The 20180-nt window shown below is 44.8% G+C and overlaps 1 protein-coding gene across 1 annotated transcript in view; it reads right to left on the minus strand.

The window, feature by feature from the left end:
• The window catches only part of RAB37 (RAB37, member RAS oncogene family), a 133227-nt gene extending 123270 nt beyond the window's left edge, over positions 1–9957 (minus strand). Inside the window, exon 1 of the mRNA XM_053298951.1 lies at positions 9554–9957. Coding sequence (XP_053154926.1) covers positions 9554–9673 — 120 coding nt within the window. The 5' untranslated portion in view covers positions 9674–9957. The remainder of the gene's footprint in view (positions 1–9553) is intronic.
• Between the last annotated feature and the right edge of the window lie 10223 nt (positions 9958–20180).

The raw sequence follows: 20180 nt of genomic DNA on the forward strand, positions 1-20180 counted from the left end.
CAATTCTGGCCTCTGCAGGGGACAGAGATGCTAAGCACTGCTAGCTCCAATAGGCTGGACTAGGTGGCGCACTACTTACTGTGGCCAAAAGCCAACAATCATAGTGACTGTCTTCTAAGAGGTACTTTCCTTTCCCATTTCCTGGGAAGCTGCCATTTGGAAGTGGGCCAAGTGTTCCCACTTGACTGCCAAATGATGGATTTCCACTCAGCTGTTTGGTGAGACATGTGGAAATGCAAAGATGTTAATGAGCAGCCCACAGCAGAATATATCTAGTGAGTTTTCACTTTTATTTATTTATCTATTATTATTATTATCATCATTATTAATAATAATAATTCAATTTCTATACTGCCCTTCCAAAAATGGCTCAGGGTGGTTTACACAGAGAAATAATAAATAAATAAGATGGATCCCTGTCCCCAAAGGGCTCACAATCTAAAAAGGAACACAAGATAGACACCAGCAACAGTCACTGGAAGTACTGTGCTAGGGGTGGAGAGGGCAAGTTACTCTCCCCCTGGTAAATAAAAGAGAATCACCACGTTAAACAGTGCCTCTTTGCCAAGTTAGCTGGGGTGACATAGTATACTTGGACTTCCAAAAAGCTGTGGAAGAGGTGGCCATATTTGCAGATGATGGGGTTAGCTTGGGTGACATAGGGCCTTTAAAGGCCCGATGTCCAATTAAGGCCCTAAGTTAAATTAAGGACCTCACCTCACTTCTACATGAGGGGAACTCCTCAGCAGCACTGGAGCAAGTTAAACCAGGGGCAGAAGATGAACACCACAACCAATGCAACTGCAGCTCTGCTAAAAATCAACACCACCCAGCAGCAATTCATGTTGAATAATAGCCTGTTAATTATTGGATGTGAAAATCCATTCAAAGAGGATGAGGGGAAAGAGACACTTGAAAGGCTTTCCTACCTCAGAAATTCTTGTTCTCCCATACTTTGAAATCCCAGCCACCCTCAAAAGGGATTCAGGAAGAGCAATTCCTTGGGTCTTTCAAGATGGCAGCTTACTGAGGACTTTTTGAAGTGCCCGTTGTAGTTTCTAATGGACTCTCATGTACATTCCAGATGCTTGCATTGTCTTTTGTTGATTTCCATTGCTCCCTCATAGCTTGTTTTGATGCTCTGGCCACATGCGGAATGTTACAAGTAGTAATGAAAAGGTATGGGTTTGCAAACGCTGGCCAGCAAGTGGTGGTGTGAAAATAGTGTGAGGTCCATGCTCAGCATATGGCCAGGGCATCAAAACATCATGCAAGAAAGCACAGGGATCTATGAAAGATAACACAAGCAGCATCTGGTAGGGGTGTGCAATTCGGGTTTTCGGGTGATTCGGCTCGGACCCGAACCGAATCACCCCTGTTCTGTTTTGTGCCCGAATCTGGGTCACCCGAATCACCCTTGATTCGGTTCGGATTCGGATTTAATCCGAATCCGAATCGATTCGGGGGGGGTAAAAGGGGGCCCAGGGGCAAAATTTTGGGGTGGGGTGGTAGTGCCCAATGGGTAGAGTCTACCACCCCAATTTCAGGGGGATTGGGCAAAGTCCTGATTTTTGGTGAATTTTTGAAGTTTTAGTGACTTTGGGGCAGTTCGGGGGCATAGCATGGAATCTGGGCAAAAGGAGTGGGGTGGGGTGGTAGTGCCTAATGGGTGCAAAACTTCTGAGGTGTGAATTCTCTTTGTATCATAGCAAATGAGATTTTTTTTCAATTAGACAACTCTCATGACCCCACTTTCACTTTTTCACACCTCAATTACTATGAATAATATGAGGAAGTAATCAATTTAGCACACTTCACCTTATGAAGACAAACCTCATAAAAATAAATTCACCAAAATTCACCCCTCTGCCCAATCACTCTTAAATTGGGGATGGGTGGTAGCCTCCACCCATTAGGCACTATCTACCAGCCCACCCCACTCCTTTGGGGCAGATCCACTTTCTGCCCCCAATCTGCCCCAAAGACACCCAAACTTCAAAAATTATCAAAAAATCAGCCCTCTGCCCAATCCCCCTGAAATTGGGGTGGTAGCCTCCACCCATTAGGCACTACCACTCCACCCCACTCTTTTGGGGCAGATCCACTTTCTGCCCCCAAACTGCCCCAAAGTCACTAAAACTTCAAAAATTCTCAAAAAATCACCACTTTGTCCAAACCCCCTGAAATTGGGGTGGTAGCCTGAACCCATTAGGCACTACCACCCCACCCCACTATTCTGCCCCAGGCCCCACTTCCTGCCCCAATCTGCCCCAAAGACATGAAAATTTCAGAAATTTACCAAAAATCAGCCCTTTGCCCAATCCCCCTGAAATTGGGGTGGTAGCCTGCACCCATTAGGCACTACCACCCCACACCACTCCTTTTGCCCAGATCCCATGCTATGCCCCCGAACTGCCCCAACGTCACTAAAACTTCAAAAAATCACCAAAAATCAACCATGAACCGAATCACCCGAATTTTTCGGGTCCGAAATTCGGGTGATTCGGCTCGTGCCCAAAAAATATCGGGGGACATCGGGGGTGATTCGGTTCGGCCCCAAATCACCCAAAATTGTTCATTTCGGGCACAGATCGTTCTGTGCCTGAAATTTTTTGCACATCCCTAGCATCTGGAGAGAGCCTGTGAGAAACTACGACAGAATCTCTAAAAAGCCCACAGTAAACTGGTGTCAGGAAAGGCCCCTAGAGAGGGGATGACATGGACTGGTGCCAAATATTAAGAAATTGTTCCTAGAAGTAAATCAAATGAATGCCATTCACTCGTGTTCAGAATCCAATTGCCCTATTGGGCATTAGCAAAGGTTTGCAGGTGATGATGACTCAGGGTGTTTTCACAATAATTTCCTTGACCACAGCACAGTTTGCTTGCACAGTCCAAAAACATTCCTTGTCTTATGGACACCTTTGGGTTAGTCTACCCTGCTTGCTTCAGCTCTCCGGTTCTGCCACATAGCAATTTGGATGAACAAAGATATTTTTTGCTTACAAAGTTTATTTCACTAAAAAAAATTACAATGATTTCCATAAGGACCAACTTCATTACTCTGTCAGGGATAACTGGATATGGAGCACTTTGCCACCAAGAATTACAATGGCCTTCTGCTCCTTTCCAGACCTTCATTCTCTGATTTATCAAAGATGTTCTCAAGTCAGAAGAAGTCTGTCTTTATAAGCCTGCAGAAACCTGCACAGAAGGTATAAAGTCCACAATAAAAAAAGGAACAACATACTGGCTTACGAGGTTTTGCGACAACTGGGTTTGATCCACAACAACCTTCATGCTTTTTGTCAATCAAGAAGAACTGGTGTATTCAAAGGAGCATGCAGGAAGGAGTCACATTTGACATGACAGTGTCACAGGCCCATTTGCTGACACCCATGTGTAACCACAAATAAAGGAGTGGTGGGCTTAGCCGATTTTTAAGGTAAAGGGGGTGAAGTGGTGGGTTAAGCTGAACCAAATCGTGGACTCTTCCCCTCTCCAAGTAGTCTTCTCCCAGCTAAGCTCACTTCCAGAAACAGAGGTGATTGGGCCTTTGGGTGCCACCAGTTCATCTGGTGGCGAACTGGGATCGGGCCTTCTCAGTTGTCACCCCTGGGTTGTGGAACGTGCTCCCCGTGGATAGAAGAGGATTGTCTTCCTTGGAGGCCATCAGGAGAGCCTTAAAGACCCATCTGTTTAGCCTAGCTTTTAATGATATCTAGTTTTAATTTTAATATTCTTTAAATGGTTTTTAAATTGTTTTATTACGTGTGGTTTTTTAAATGTAAACTGCCTTGAGCCACTTTAGGAAGAACAGTATATAAACTGAATGAATGAATGATCTCACATGCCTAACAGTTGTTCTGAGTGTGACAAGCATTTGGGCTCACCTAGAAAAGTCTATAGACTCCTGACAAAAATTAAAACAGCCTAGTCCTCATGGAGGCACTAAACTGGGGTCTGGACTGTTCCACTTCAGACTGCAAGTGGAGGCTCACATAACTGAACATTTCTCCATTTTAAAAACACACTTCTACACAGAAAGCTTGAGGTTAGGAAGAAAGGTGCAATCATATGAATGTCCATTTGCTGTCTGAAGTGGTACAGCCCAAACACCATCAGAGTGAGGACCATCTCAGTGAGGGCAGAATCACTGAATCTCCTGCAGTTTCCCCAAATGATAAATACGGATGAAGAGGGCCCTTCTCTGTTCCCTTTCGCTTTCCTATCTCCTTCCATCCCTCTTTAAGACAAACTGAGTAGTTGTAAAAATGCCACCATTACTTTTGCCATTTCCTTTTGGTCCCTTTTATATTGCAGTTATAGGAAACACTTCTTTAATGATCCCTACATGTTGAGATGGCAGCGGCAGCACAGCACTAGGGCAGCATTTTTAACCCTTTACCCTGAAATATTTATCCCAGTCCAAATTCTCCCCCACCCTGCTGCTCTTTGCCTCATGGCTGCTGCTTGCCTCATGCCCCCCCCAGTGGGGGGGGGATTTACAGGTACCATATGGGTACCTGTACATTTACCCCCATGGGGCAAACAAACAGCACCCCCAACCCCCCCACACACACCATTTCCCCAATTCAAATGCTCTCTTCTCATGCGTAATAACAGCTTTGCTGAATCAGTACCAAGGCCCATCTAGTCCAGCATCCTGATTCCCATAGTTGTCTACCAGATTGTTTAGACACACCTTCCAGCAGTGTATTCAGGGGTGCACTGCTGTGACAGGATGGGAGTTACTTAAGCTTTCCTGGGATCTCCTTGCATTTCTTTTGCCAGAGTTTGTGTTCCTTTCTGTTCTCTTCATTTGGGCAGGACTTCCATTTCCTGAAAGAAGTCTTCTTGCCTATGATAGCTTCTTTGACTCGTGCAATGATCATTTTAAAAACCCACAGGAAATTCAACCATGAATCTCCCAATGTCACCTCTAGTTTGGCTCTGAGAATTAGGCCAACATTCTAACGAGTTGATAGCTGGCCTACTGGCACTCCCACTCAAAAGAAGCACCAGAAAACAAGAGAGGAAAGAAATGAATGAAATCTTGAAAGTTTGGCTCTTCTGTAATTGGACTGACAAGCTTCTGACAAGCTGCAGACTTTCATAATCTATTTATATCCAGACTTATAGGACTGATGTAGCCAAAGCAGGCTAGATAACAGAAGAAAGCACTCTAATTTTAAGGCAACAACCAGTTTCTGGAGATGGTGGGGGTAACATGCTCCCTTGCATTTGGGTACCACTTTGGCTGTTGTAGAAGAGAGCTTCATCCTCTCTTCATAAGATATTATCCAAAGAAAAGAAGATTTTTGTGTGCCAACTTTGTCTTTATTTGTTAGTTGCAAACAAATTATTAAATTAAACTGATGATGTCTCTGTACTAAAGAGAAATGAACCCAGGAAAAGGAGGAAGTAAGTGAACATATCCCACAGCATATAAATACTGATAGTAGTTATTGCTTAAACATCAAGACATATGACAACTGGGACCACAGTAGGACCAGAAACCCTGTGAACTGGGTGGTTGGTGCTGACAGAGCTGCTACATCAAGAATGTATCTTCCTGATCACATGGAAGTGGCAGGCACATGACTGAAGAACATCATAACGAGTAACCCCTGCTAACTTGGCAAAGAGGCACCTTTTTAACATGGTGATTCTCTTTATTTAGCAGGTGGAGAGTAACTGGCCCTATCCACCCCCAGCACAGTACCTCCAGTGACAGTTGCTGGTGTCTATCTTAAGTTTCTTTTTAGATGGTGAGCCATTTGGGGACAGGGTTCAATCTTATTTGTTTGTTTGTTTCTCTGTGTAAACTGCCCTGAGCCATTTTTGGAAGGGCAGTATAGAAATTGAATAAATAAGAAGAAGAAGAAGGAAGAAGTTGAGAAGAAAGAAGAACAAGTTAAAATAATCGACATAGCAATACCAGGGGATAGCAGAATAGAAGAAAAAGAAATAGAAAAAAAACAAAATACAAATTTCTACAAATTTCAATTTCTACAAATTGAAATTGAAAGACTGTGGCAGAAGAAGACCAAAATAATCGCAGTGGTAATTGGCACTCTAGGTGCAATTCCCAAACAACTTGAAGAGCACCTCAACACCATAGGGGCCACAGAAATCACCATCAGCCAATTACAAAAAGCAACATTACTGGGAACAGCCTATACTGTGACGATATCTATAATAATAACAGCAACAACATTGATAATAAAATTCAGCCATCCCAGGTCCTTGGGAAGGACTCAAGGTCTGGATAAAACAAACCAGTCAATAACACCTGTCTGACTGTGTAAACACTAATAATAATAATAATAATAATAATGAAAGGCTGTGGCAGAAAAAGACCCAAATAATCCCAGTGGTAATTGGCGCCCTGGGTGCAGTTCCAAAAGACCTTGAAGAGCACCTCAACACCATAGGGGACACAGAAATCACTATCAGCCAATTACAAAAAGCAGCTTTACTGGGAACAGCCTATATTCTGCGACAATATCTATAACAATTGACAATAAAATTCTGGCATCCCAGGTCCTTGGGAAGGACTCGATGTTTGGATAAAACAAACCAGTCAATAACACCTGTCTGACTGTGTAAACAAGAAATAATAAAGGTAGCAGGGATGATACACTGGAACATCTGCAAAAAATACAAGCTACCGTACCTGTAGCCAAAAATTGGTGGGACCATAAAATTGAAAAGGTTGTAGCAAGTGAAGATGCAAAAATATTATGGGACTTTCGACTACAAACAAACATCTGCCACACAATACACCAGATATAACTGTAGTCGAGAAGAAAGAAAAACGTCAAAATAATTGACATAGCAATACCAGGGGATAGCAGAATAGAAGAAAAAGTAATAGAAAAAATAACAAACTACAAAGATCTACAAACTGAAATTGAAAGGCTGTGGCAGAAGAAGACCAAAATAATCCCAGTAGTAATTGGTGCCCTAGGTGCAATTCCCAAACAACTTGAAGAGCACCTCAACACCACACTACAAAAAAGCCACCAGCCAATTTAAAAAAGCAGCTTTATTTGGAACAGCCTATATTTTGCAATGATATCTATAACAACAACAATATTGATAATAAAATCTAGCCATCCCTGGTCCTTGGGAAGGACTCGATGTCTGGATAAAACAAACCAGCCAATAACAACTGTCTGACTGTATAAACAAGAAATAAGTGATACTGATAGGTTGTACCTGCCAAGAAATGAAGGTGGACATGGAATGTTGCAAGTCGGACAGTCTGCTGAAGAAGAAAAATGAGCATTGGCGGAATACACCAATGAAAGCCAAGAAGAAATGCTACCGGAAGTGAGTAAGTCAGGACTATTGAAAATAAAGGAATCAAACAATGAATACAAAAAACAGCAGATGAGGAATCAAGAAAAATGGCACAACAAACCATTGCACGGTCAGTTCTTTAATGACATACAATCAAAAGTCAACAGTAGCACAACATGGCAGTGGTTAAAGAAGGGGACACTGAAGAAAGAAATGGAAGGGCTCATTTTGGCAGCCCAGGAACAATCACTATGAACAAATGTTATAAAAGCAAAAATTGATAAGACCCAGAAAGATGGTAAGTGTTGGTTATGCAAGGAAGCGGATGAGACAGTTAAGCATCTGGTATGTTGTTGTAAGAAAATCGCACAGACTGATTATAAGAAAAGACCCAATAAAGTTGCTGTGATGATCCACTGGAACTTTTGCAAGAATTACAAATTGCCAGCAAGCAAGAATTGGTGGAATCATCCATTTGAGAAGGTCACAGAAAATGAGGAGGCAAAAATCCTTTGGAATTTTAGAATACAAACTGATAGGCATTTAGCGCAAAGTACGCTGGATCTGACAGTCATCGAGAAGAATCGGGCTCTAATAATTGATATTGCAATCCCAGGGAATAGACAAGTCGGTGAAAAACAACTGGAGAAAATAACTAAATACAAGGACCTTCAGATTGAAATTGAGCATCTCTGGAAAAAGAAAACAGCCTATGGCTGTTAGAAAACAGAAAGATACAGAATACATGCAGGGATGCTAGAGAGATGCACGATACAGCAATCCAATAAAATAGCTGTCCGGCTGGCACTGGAAGAGTGGGCTTTCCCCAAAGATTTTGAGCAACAGAGCTTGTCGGAGCTCACATGTCAAGTTTCCAAAATCTCTCATTAGGATCTGTTTTAGCAAACATGCAGTATTTCCCTTTAATTTCAGTGCCTGGTTGCATCCCCTTTCTGAATTATCCTCATTAGTGCTTGGAAATAAATAGGGGTCTAGCAGTTGCTGTTGCTCAACAGCTGTGTTGTGCTAACAAGAGAGTATACTAAAACAGATCGGGCCTCCATAATTTACTGGCAAATTGAAAGTTCCTTGCAGTGCTGCTCTTTGTCGAGTTCTATAAATAAGCGACAGCCTGGCATTAATGTCCCATTGCATTCAGAGCTCATTATCGCCATCTTTTGGTCATTCCAGACATTGCAGGTACTAAAGGAGAAGCCGTTAGTATGTATGGCAGGCAACAGAAAAATAATCTTATATGTTGTTCCTAAGCCACCAGAGGTGTACCTAGGTAATTTTGGAGCCCGGAACTAAAGGCCTTTGGAAGCCCCCCCTGCCACTGCAAGTTAAGCATCAACCCCCTACAAACACACTGTGACCCACACAGTATTTTTAACACGTGGGTTCTTGAGGATACAAACAGCAACTGAACTCATAAGAATGTAAGAATATAAAACAGGTATATTTATACAAATATGCATTAGCAGAAACACACAACTTAACATATTCCTATCTCACATATTTCTTTCCCCACACTCTAAAATAAAGCACGGCATTGGCAAACACACCACCAAGACAGACTAAAGAGGATTTGGGGGGCCACAGGGGATGTGGAGGCCCTGGAGAACTTGGCCCTGAAGTCCAGGGGGAAGAACGCCTCTGTAAGCCTCGATAAATCTGTTAGTCTTTAAGTGTCTTCCTCTGTTTGTGTAGGGTTTGGGTTTTGTTTTGTTTTGTTTGCAAATATTTGCACTCATAATTGAGAGGGAGCTGATGCAAAGGTGTAGGTTTAAGACTTGGGTCCTTTTAAAAAGACAGTTCAGGCATCATGATTAGACTTAGATAGCAGGTCCCTCCCCCCCCCTTTTAAACTTTCCTCCTCTTTCTTTGAAGTTAAACGTATGCTGCGTGGAATCACAATCTTGACGTGTCACCCCAATCTCTCCCTCCCCTCCCCCTTTCACTTGCTGTTCTTAAGGAGACCTGCAAGCCCTTTGCAGTGGGAGCTCGCCTCTTACATTCCACTTGAGAGGCATTCAGCACAGTGATCACACTATATATCAATCAGCCGTCATCGTAAACAACTGGCGTTCTAAGTCTCCATCCTCCCCCAAGCCCACCCCTCTTTTTAAAACAAAAACAAAAGCGCTCTTTCCCTTCTTTATGTTCTTTCATGCAGTGCTCATGATTTTAATTCCTGCTCATGCTCTCTCCCTTACACACACACACACACAGAGCGTGCCTGTACCTTGTGCAGAAGATCTTCGTCGTAGCAAGTGCTGTTTTGGATGCCAGTTCCATTGGCGCCCATCCCCGAGTAGGCATACGGGCTGCCAGCCCCGCTCTGATAGCCCCAGTGTGTCTCCATTCCCTCCTCCTCGAGACTAATGTTCTTGCGTCAATGCTAAAAGCAACGGCTCCGGGCCAGACCTCAATGCAGCAAGCGAGCGCAGTACTTTCCCTGACTCAAGCCTGCTACATTTTCCTGGAGGGGAAAAGGCGCAAATGAAACGCATCCAAAGAGAGCTCGCCCTGAACTGGACAGGGTTGAAGGCAGCGGGTTGTTGTTGACGCTTTGGGTTCGGTTTCGCGTCGGATTGCAAAGTGCTGAGCAAGCGAGCACCTCGCAGCCTTGACGAATCCAGAGGGCTGCAGAGCCTGGGAAGGGTCCCCCCGCCCCCCCGCCGCCGCCGCCGCCGCTTTCAGTAGGAAGGCCGGCTCCTGTCGCCCAAGAGCGACGCTTCTTCCAGCATTCAGCGAAGCAGCAGCACTGGGAACTCTCCACAACCTCCTGCGAACGCTGCTCTTCGGACACGGATCAGCACCACGGACAGCTCTCGCAACACTTGAGAGAAGACCAAGGAAGCGCCTAGGGCGGCATCCAGCCCTGAGAATAATCACAGATCCATTGCAAACAAGCTTTTGCTGTAGTCCCTTTAATTGCCCAAACTTGAGTAAACCTTTCCTCTTACGTCACAGTGCCCCCTGGATTCTTTTCCGGCAGTGCTAGCAACTTTCCAACTCATCACGGAGGATTTCAGAGTAAAGAAAGGGGGTGTATGTATGTCAAGATGTTGGGCTAGAGCATTTTCTAATATTGTGTAAAATCTGAAAGAAAGAAAAACAGCTCTCTCCTCACCCCATGCACGTGACCCAGCACTTTTCAACACCTTTCTTCTGTCGAGAAAGCAAAACGGATGCCTCTTTGCCGCTGTCAGATGCTCAGGAGAGCTGGCTTCATTATTCATGCCGGCAGAGCCAAGCCAGATGAGAAGGGAAGATGTATCAGCTATTTCCAAATAAAAGGGAACTGCCCCCCTAGGCAATTGCGAGGGTGCCTGAAGTTTTTGCTCAAGAATTTATTTCCATTTGTATTTCAAAGGGAAAGAAGGGAGAGTCCTCCCTTAATGATTTAGGTTGCAGCAGTTGCAAGTGGATGTTCAGAAAAGTTTCATCTGACATGCTGAGCTCAGATGCTGGACTGCTCAGTGTCATATCTAAATATAAAAATCATAATTATTTATCAGTTTTCTGGGAACCAAGACATAGGAACATAGGAAACTGCCATATACGGAGTATGACCATTGGTCCATCTAGCTCAGTATTGTCCACACAGACTGGCAGTGGCTTCTCCAATGTTGCAGGCAGGAATCTCTCTCAGCCCTATCTTGGAGAAGTCAGAGAGGGAACTTGGAACCTTCTACTCTTCCCAGAGCAGCTCTATCCCCTGAGGGGAATATCTTACAGGCTCACACTTCTAGTCTCCCTTTCATATGCAACCAGGGCAGACCCTGCTTAGCTAAGGGGACAAGTCATGCTCGCTACCAGAAGACCAGCACCCCTCTCAATTCATAAAGTACCCACCCCACTTATGCTGGAGAGTTGGTCTTGTGGTAGCAAGCATGAATTGTCCCCTTTTCTAAGCAGAGTCCTCCCTTGTGTGCATTTGAATGGGAGACTACATGTGTGAACACTGTGAGATACATTCTCCTCAGGGGATGGAGTTGCTCAGGGAAGAGCACCTGCATGCTTGCATGCAGAAGGTTCCAAGTTCCCTCCTTGGCATCTTCAAGATAGGGCTGAGAGAGACTCCTGCCTGCAACCTTGGAGAAGCCACTGCTGCCAGTCTGTGTAGACAATACTGAGCTAGATGGATCAAGGGTCTGACTCAATATATGGCAACTTCCTGTGTGTTCCCCCTCCCCATCACTTTTTGAGAAAGCATCTTCAAAAGGACAGAGTAATAATTGTTGTAAAACAAGCAATAAAACTGCAATCATTAGTAAAACAAAACAGACAAAATTAATAAGACAGCAACTAGTAAAAGCATAGACTCAATAAAAGGCAATAAAACATTCTGTTAAGGGCTTTGGAAAAAAGAAATGTCTTTGCCTGGATGACAATAATGTGGGGGTTCTGCAAAGCTGTCTATGGAGGCTATTCAAAAAAATGAGGTAACAGCTGGAAAAGGTTTCCCCAGTCACCACCTACCTGGGTGGGGTATCCACAGAAGGGCCTCAGAATCAGGTCTCAAAGATTGGGCAGGTTAATGTAGCAGAAGGTGGTCCTTTAAGTACTCTGGTCTTAATATCAGCTGAAGCGAATATCTAATTCTCAATTTGTTGGCCTCAAAACAAAGTTTCTCTGCGGCAATCATCTCTGTCTCTGCAGGATTTCATTATGCTACCTGAGAGACTGAAGAAATCTCGTCCCTTGTTCATAGACTGGCAGCTAAGCCAGTACCAGGCAGCATTAGCTGTACCAGGGAAAAGAACCCATGATGGATCACGGAGACTTGCATGGGGAGTCTAGAAGGAGGACACTGAGGCAGCAAGGGCCTTCTGAGGAACACTGGGCTGAGAGCCAGCAGAGTCTGGAAGGATCTAGCACTCAAGAATAGCCTTGGCTTTGGACAGGTTGCTTCCTCCAGAGGTTTTATATGTCCTGGTGATGAACTAATGGAGAAATGCTTATTGTGTTTATTGATTGTATTTGGAATCTCAAGGTATGGACTTCTCATGGGTTTGCATAATGGTACTCAGAGAAAAGGCCACACCAAAAGAGCTGCACAAAAGGAAGCAAAACTCCAGCAGGTACAGGAGACCACTTTACTGATGCACAGAATATAAAATCTCCATCCCAATTGGAACTGAGATGTCTATTAGGAACATAGGAACATAGGAAGCTGCCATACACTGAGTCAGACCCTTGGTCTATCTAGCTCAGTATTGTCTTCACAGACTGGCAGCGGCTTCTTAAAGGCTGCAGGCAGGAATCTCTCTCAGCCCTATCTTGGAGAAGCAAGAGAGGGAATTTGAAACCTTCTGCTCTTCCCAGAGCGGCTCCATCCCCTAAAGGGAATATCTTGCAGTGCTCACACTTCTAGTCTCCCATTCAAATGCAACCAGGGCAGACCCTGCTTAGCTAAGAGGACAAGTCATGCTTGCTACCACAAGAACAGCTCTCCTCCAGATATGTCTTGCTTAGACAAACTAGTCTCCATCTCCTGCTCCTATTCCTGCTTGACCTTCAGCTGGAGCAGTGCAGGGATATTTTTAATGAACTCTGTCAGAGTTGAGTGCCTCCAGGGAGGTCTTCCTTATGGTAGCAAGTTAAGTCAGCTTTCCAGCTCTAATGCTGGAACACTTGTTCAGTTGGCTTGATGGCTGGTAAACAAGGAGATGTTTAAAATCAGAATCTTGCTGTTGTGTTTCAAAGGCTGCTGAGACAAACCAATCCCAGTGCTAAATGATGTGTGTGTGTGTGTGTGTGTTACAAAACACCACATTGCATGCATGGAACAGGAGGACAGAATACAGCACAGCATAGAGGAATGCTCTTTTCTTTACAACATGAGGAACAGCTGCCCCCTGGATTGCTGCTGGTTGCTGTTAATAGAGAACTTGCAGTTTCTGTTGGTTGGACAAAGGAGAAATTTAGCAAGGCACTGCAGTCTAGGGTTGCCAGCTTTTCACTAGCCCTGATACTGGGCAAGAGCTAGCCCAAGCACAATCCCAATGTCTGAGGTAGTGCAGGGAGGCGCTACCACTCCACCCCACCCATGCCCAAACTTCCATGCATTGGCTCTTCCTAGCCTCCCACCCAGCTCCACTCTACCACTACTCTTCTCCTGCTTTGCTTTACTCCCACCCCCAGTTTCCCCCCTTGCCCCATCTTCCTGGCAGCATACAAAATGTGTTGCTCTTCCCTTGAGTGAGAAACCCAAGAATGACCAGTCAGAAATCAGAATAAATCATTTGGAATCATACAAGCCACAAGACTGGACCCATTTTATGATGAGGGGTCTGGAAACCAAGTTCTGAGAGGAACAATTGAAGGAGAGAGCCATTGTAGTGACTAGGTTGGAGTGTTGGACTAGGACCAGGGAGAACTGAGTTCAAATCCCTGGTCAGCCATGAAACTTACTGGGTGGCCCTGGGCCAGTCACATATCTCTCAGGCTAACAGGGTTGCTGTGAGAGTAAATATAACTATGTATGCTCCTTTGGGGTCCCTGGAGGAAGAGGAGGACATACATGTTGAATTAAATAGGTAGGTAGGTAGAATGTTTAGACTGGAGAAGAAAAGACTAAGGGGAAGGTATGATAGCCCTCTTCAAATATCTGCAGGGCTATCATGTAGTAGGAGGAGTGGACTTGTTCTCTGTTGCTCAAGAGGGCAGGACTAGAATCAGTGGGTAGAAATTGCAAAGAAGGAGGTTTAGGATACACATTAGGGAGAATTTTCTGAGCGTAAGGGCTGTTCGATAGGGGAGCAGTCTGTGTGAGCGGTTAATGAAACTGCTCTGGAGTGCTGATTACATACTCCTGACTAACTTTTGGGGCTAATACATGTGGGAAATCAGCAAATCTGAGAAATCAGCAAATCTGAGTGTTCAATTTGTGCAAAACTTTGGTCTGGAAATAATGACAGAGATTGGGATAAAATGCAATCAGATTTATTAAGGGTAATAAGGGTACAGAAATGCAAAGAAATTGATTAATCAAAATAAGCAACACAACATTACCTAATAAGACTCATTTGACAAAGAGGTGTTTTAGCTTGAGGTCTAAATTAAAATAACCTCAAGGCTGGCCAGAGAAAAGGTCTAAGGGAGCAGTATTAGACTTTAAAGAGAGCAAGGAGCAAGAGGGTTAGAACCTAGGTTGTTTAGTATACCTGAATCCTTCCAGTGGGTCATCTGTCACCCTTGATGCTCAGCGGGTGCTGAGGGACCTCTCCACAGGAACAGGCAGGAACATGGGGTGCAGAGGCAAGTGTGCCAATCACAAGCCAGGAAACCAGGAAAAGCCTAAAGGTGGTCTGATCTCAAATGACTAGCTCTCTGAAGCAACCTAGCGGGCTGCACAGGTTGGACTTAGAGACCAGTCCAAACTGGAGGCTGGAAGTGGAACAGGCACAAGGGCCAACACACAGGCAGATGGAATGGCAATGCCAAGTCACAAGCCCACCCAGGCAGTGGTTCTAAAAAAGAAGCATGTTGCTTGATGGGATTTGGGTTGCAAATAGGCAGAAACCTGCCTTTGGGCCATACGCAGACCACACCTCTTTGCTGATGAGGGTGACATCCGTGGTGGACAAAAGAATCCACATTGTCCTATTCAGTCTTGGTTGGGTGTGCTCTAGATGCAGAGTGGAAGTAATGGTTTGGGCGAATTGTATAGGCTAGGGTGAATGAACCGACAAAATTCATCTGGCTCACTGGGAAGTTCCTCCAGGTGCAAGATAAGACTTCCTTTAGACCCTAAAGACCTGTTCCATTAGGGCTGGTGATTGCTGGGTGAGCGTGAGACAGCTTCATCTGTGTTTCTGCAGATGCAATTAGTGCTGCAACCATGGAAGTTGTAACGATTCCTTAGAAAATAGTTACTTTGACCCTCATCTGCCCAGCCAAATAACCTCGTTTGTGTATTTACACAAAGAGGAGCTATGAGGGAGGAGCACCAAATAGTCACATGTTTGTACTTTTGACCTGGGGATTGCTAACCCGAGCTGCTTATGCCAAGCGACTGCCTTGAGCGTTTTCCATATCCAGAAGGTTGAAGGGGAGTCATGCTCTCAGGATGAGTTCCAACCAAGATGGAGTCTGCAAGCCTGCAGATCCAAAGGACAGATTGGGGTGCTTCTTAGAGCCCTCAAACAGGCTGTTCTCTGAATAGAAGATGTCTCCTTCTCCATAGGTTTTCCAACAGAGGCTGGTCAGCCATCTGTCAGGGACGCTGTAGCACAGGGCTGCTTAAATTTGGCCCTTCTGCAGAGGTTGTCCTACAACTCCCATAATCCCTGGTTATTAGCCACTGTGGCTGGGGACTGTGGGAGTTGTAGTCCAAAAACAGCTGGAGGGCAGAAGTTGAGCAGCCCTCCTGTAGCACTTTTCTGCACCAAGCAGAGGGTTGGAACAGAAGACCTCTAAGGTCTCTTCCAGCTCTAACGTTCTGTGATTCTGTTCTGTGATCAGATTCCTTGAACAGTATTTTTTTTCCCCTTTTCTGTCTTAAGCCAAAATGAATAAGGAAACTGTGATCAACAGTGTGCTTTCAAAGAAGAGCATGCTCACCCCAAGAATAATGCTGGCCCCGCAGAATTAACAACATTTGGGAAGAGAATGGTACCATGCATCATGATTATTATGAGACTGTAATTCACTTGGGGGAATGCAGCACCATAATCAAACAAGAATTGACAATAAAATTAGTAATCTGTTTGAATTAAACCAGCACAACCACACTGAAATTAATGAAGCATTGTGGACATGCACCAGCAGGGAAATGAACGAAAAGCAATGTTGCTCTTCAAACTGTCTTATTAAATTCAGACAACCTGAAGACTATTCTGCAAGCAACAGATATTTCAGTTAAAGAGCCATTAACCTCCCATGCCCCCCTTCCTTGGTGTGTGTGTGTCTCTCTCTAGTCTCTGCTCTACCCACTGTCTCTCATTGACTGCAGCCGCAGAACACATGCTGCTTATTGAGCAATCTAGTTTGCTAATTAAATGGCAAGCAACTGAAATCAATATCAGGAAGCTAGAAAAAGAATGCTTTTTCTCCAAGTAAGGATGAACAAGCAACCCTCATCAGGTCTGCATTCTAGCCAACCCTACAGATGCTGGGCTGACAAAAACTGGAAACTCATTCATTTCAATACAGATAAGCTTACTCTGTAAGATGCAGCACCTACAAGAGATGCTATGACCCTAAGAGCAGCTATCTCCCTAGGATGAGATGGGACATAGTTAATATAGAGACTGGTTGTCTCACCATTATCTCCTAGGTTGTTCAAAGCTTCTGCAGGTTGTTCAAAGAACAGTGACAGCAAACAGGATTTGAGCACTAGCTGCTATGATGTGTATTGGAACAGCCTGGGAGTCTGCCAGCTACTTATAATAGGTCTTATAGGTTTCTTTTGTCCACATAGCTTCAGTGAAGAGAGCCTAAAGCTGACAATCCAACATTCTGTTTATTTAGGACTCAAGCAAAGTGGCTGGTAATGCACACAGCTACTTTCTTGAATGGCCACTAGAGGGCAGCCATGTGGCAGAAGGTGGAAGTACAGTGTTTGTCATATATGCAGAATGAAAGAAGCAGAAACCTTTAAAGTGAACTGGAGTACCTGTGCTAACTCCACTCTGGAGCAATTTCTTCCCAATCGATCTGGAAGGGCTTCATGAACTGGCCCCTAATTAGCAGGAAAGGATGACTTGATGCGAAGATTTAAGGGCCTGCCCTAGGTTTCAGGCGGGGGTCCTCAGCAAACTGCCTTCCATGGGCCACTTTCTCCCTGGATGGGCCCCACCCCAAGAGAATTACTGTGCCACTACTTCATGAAGGCCACAGGCCTGGGGGTGAGCGCAGGGATTAGCAGTTGGCCCTTCTGAGGGCCCTGGGCCCAGTGATGCTAACTCCTGTCTCTGGTACTGCCAAAGAAAACAGGGGCCCTGCATCTTTAACAATTGCATCGAAGAGGGAATTTCAGCTCTTGTCTCAATTTTGCTTCTAGTTGTTGTCTCCATCTATCATGTGCGGTGATATATTCTTGTATGGCTTTTCACTGGGAGGAGAAGGAGCTATGAACTACCTGCCAGGCACCTAAGGCTGCTGGCTGGAGACCCAAGAGAGGCCTCTTGTAGTAAGAGTGGCACCGGCTACTGCACCTCCTCTTGTAGCTAAGAAAGCCCTAAACAGCCCATGTCTGGGATACTTAAAGGCCTACTTTTATCCACAAGAACCTGCCCACCAAATAAGATCTTCTCTGGATGCCCCTGCCTTCTGAAGTCACCAGGCAGAAGAGGCCTTCTCCATGGCTGCGCCCAGATTATGAAACTCTCTCCACAGACAGGATCACCTTGTGCCAGCTGTTAGAGTGTACAGGTGCCAGGTGAAGTCTGACCTGTTCTTCCATGATCTGGGTGATGTTTGAGATACTTGTAACAGTCTTTGAGCTGCTATTTTAAATATCTTCTATCGCTGCTGTTTTTATATTACTGGTTGTTTGTTTAGAATTGTATTTTATTACTTTTTATTGTTCAAAACCACCTGGAAGACACTTGCAGTGAAAGGCAACACAATAAATTCAACACAATCTGGACAAGGCACATCTCAAGTATTTATCTTTGTAAGGCCGGGCTTCTCAACCTTGCATCCCCATTGGTCCCATTTTTATGGGAGTTGTAATCCAACAACATTGGATTAGGGATGATGGGAGTTGTAGTCCAACTACATAAGGGGAATCAAGGTAAGGAACCCCTCTTGTAAGGGATGCTCAGTATATCCTTTTTAAAAGAAAGGAAGGAAGAAAGGAAGGAAGAAAGAAAAGCAGACCTGCTTTTCCAGGTTGGTTTTGCAAAGTGTTGCCTCTCCCTTGCTTGATTCCTAACACTTAAGAGAGCAGCAGGTCTTTGTGTCTAAATGCAGAATGCACCTCATATGGGGGGGGGGAACTATGAGGAGAAAGGTGAAAACATGTTGTGTTTCATTCTTGCTATTGTTACGCAATCACTGAAATCAGGTCATGCTTTCTTTAAACAGTGAGAAGCTTAGTGAAAAGAGTGCTGCCAGGTATAAGGAAGTGTTAGCTCGATGTTTCTTTAATGTCAACAATCTGATTGGGCACCTATAGCACCGTGTGATCTGCTTTCTAGCTGCTAAAGAGGTTTACCTTCCAGATGTGTCACGCAGTCTGTGAGGAATGGTAAACAGAGGATTTTCTGTATTGCAAGCTCAGCCTGGCGAGCTCCTCTTTGTCCAAGGAAAAAGGAGGCAACTCTTCCAGGATAACACATTCATTCTTCCAACCCCACATTTCCAAAATATCATTTCTCTTAAGGGAGGCTGCAGTTCTAAGCCTTGGGAGAGGAGAGCTGGTCTCGTGGTAGCAAGCATGAATTGTCCCCTTTGCTAAGCAGGGTTCATCCTGGTTGCATTTGAATGGGATACTTGGCGTGGGGGGTGCGGAAGCTCAGTGGAAGAGCACCTGCATGCTTGCCTGCAGAAGGTCCCAGGCTCACTCCCTGGCATCCAGGATAGGACTGAGAGCAACTCCTGCCTGCAACCCTGGAGAAGCCACTGTCAGTCTGTGTAGACAATACTGAGCTTCGATGGACTAAAGGTCTGACTCGGTATAAGGCAGCTTTCTATGTTCCTATGAGTAGATTCCATTGAATGCAGCGGGATGGACTCCTGAATACGGATGCGCATGGAACCGGCGGGGGGGGGACTTTAAGGGGAGGGAAGGGTGCACTTACACACACTCCCGGTGTTTCCCCTGCCAATACTTCCCTGACACCCCATCTCCTCCTTGGACTGGAAATGACAGGAAGTAGCTCGTGAGCGGACGGGGCAGCAGGGAGGTATGCTGGTGGTGGTGAGGGAGGAGTGCACCCTCCCCTCCCCTTAAAGTTACCCCACCACACCTTTGAACCAGCCCCCACCGGTTCCGTGCTCATCCCTAGCTTTCAAAAAGAATGATTAAGTATACCCTTTGAGAAAAGTAATTATTATTTTGTCTTCACATAATACATCAGGAGGACGAAGAGGTGTTAAGTACTTTTATAAATACATTAATGATTGGAAGGGAAGGGAACAGGTGTGCTGCTTCAGTGTGCCTAGGGAATCATTAAATGTGTTAATTGTGCCCAAAGATGGATGCATTCTAATAACTCCATTATAAGCGGTTATTGTGCTAAATGCTGCTGGGAAGCTCTTCATGAATCCACATAAGCTTTCTGTTTGTGTTATTATTAACAGAGGTCCTGATTCACAAGGCATGCTGCCAGGAGAGCCTTCTCTCTCCCTAAAGGGCTTGGCACCTTGAAGTGGCACCTTGAAGCTTGGACGAACCTGGTTTGTGTGCCTCTGTTTTCTGCACGACAATACCTCCAGATCAAGTGTGGGGGTGGGGTGGAGGGGAGAGTCTGATTGATTTCCAGATTGGAAGACAACCTGGCTTTTCATCTTCAGACTTTACGTGGAATAAAAATGGATAAAATGGTGATCATAGAAAGTTTCCACCAATACTTCACACACAGACCTGACCCAAAGTCCATCACTAGCAAACTACTATTAATTTCCACTGAGCTTGTGCAAGAGAGCTCCCTGGTAGACTGGATAGCTAGAGAACCCGATGAGCTAGTAACAAGGCTGTGTACTTCTAAAAGAAGGTTTTGAGGTCCCCACCCCAGCTGTCTGAACCAGAAGCCCTTCCCATAACCCCACGCGAGTGTGGCCCGCTTGTGGTTACTCAGAAGTGAAGGCAGCTTGACTAGACTGGGTCCAGATATAAATATAGACATAAATCCAGATGAAATGGATGCACTCGGCTGTATAAAGAAACCTCTGAGGGTAGGAAAGTATTATCA

Source organism: Hemicordylus capensis, chromosome 2 (assembly GCF_027244095.1).
Source record: "Hemicordylus capensis ecotype Gifberg chromosome 2, rHemCap1.1.pri, whole genome shotgun sequence".
Classification (NCBI taxonomy): domain Eukaryota; kingdom Metazoa; phylum Chordata; class Lepidosauria; order Squamata; family Cordylidae; genus Hemicordylus; species Hemicordylus capensis.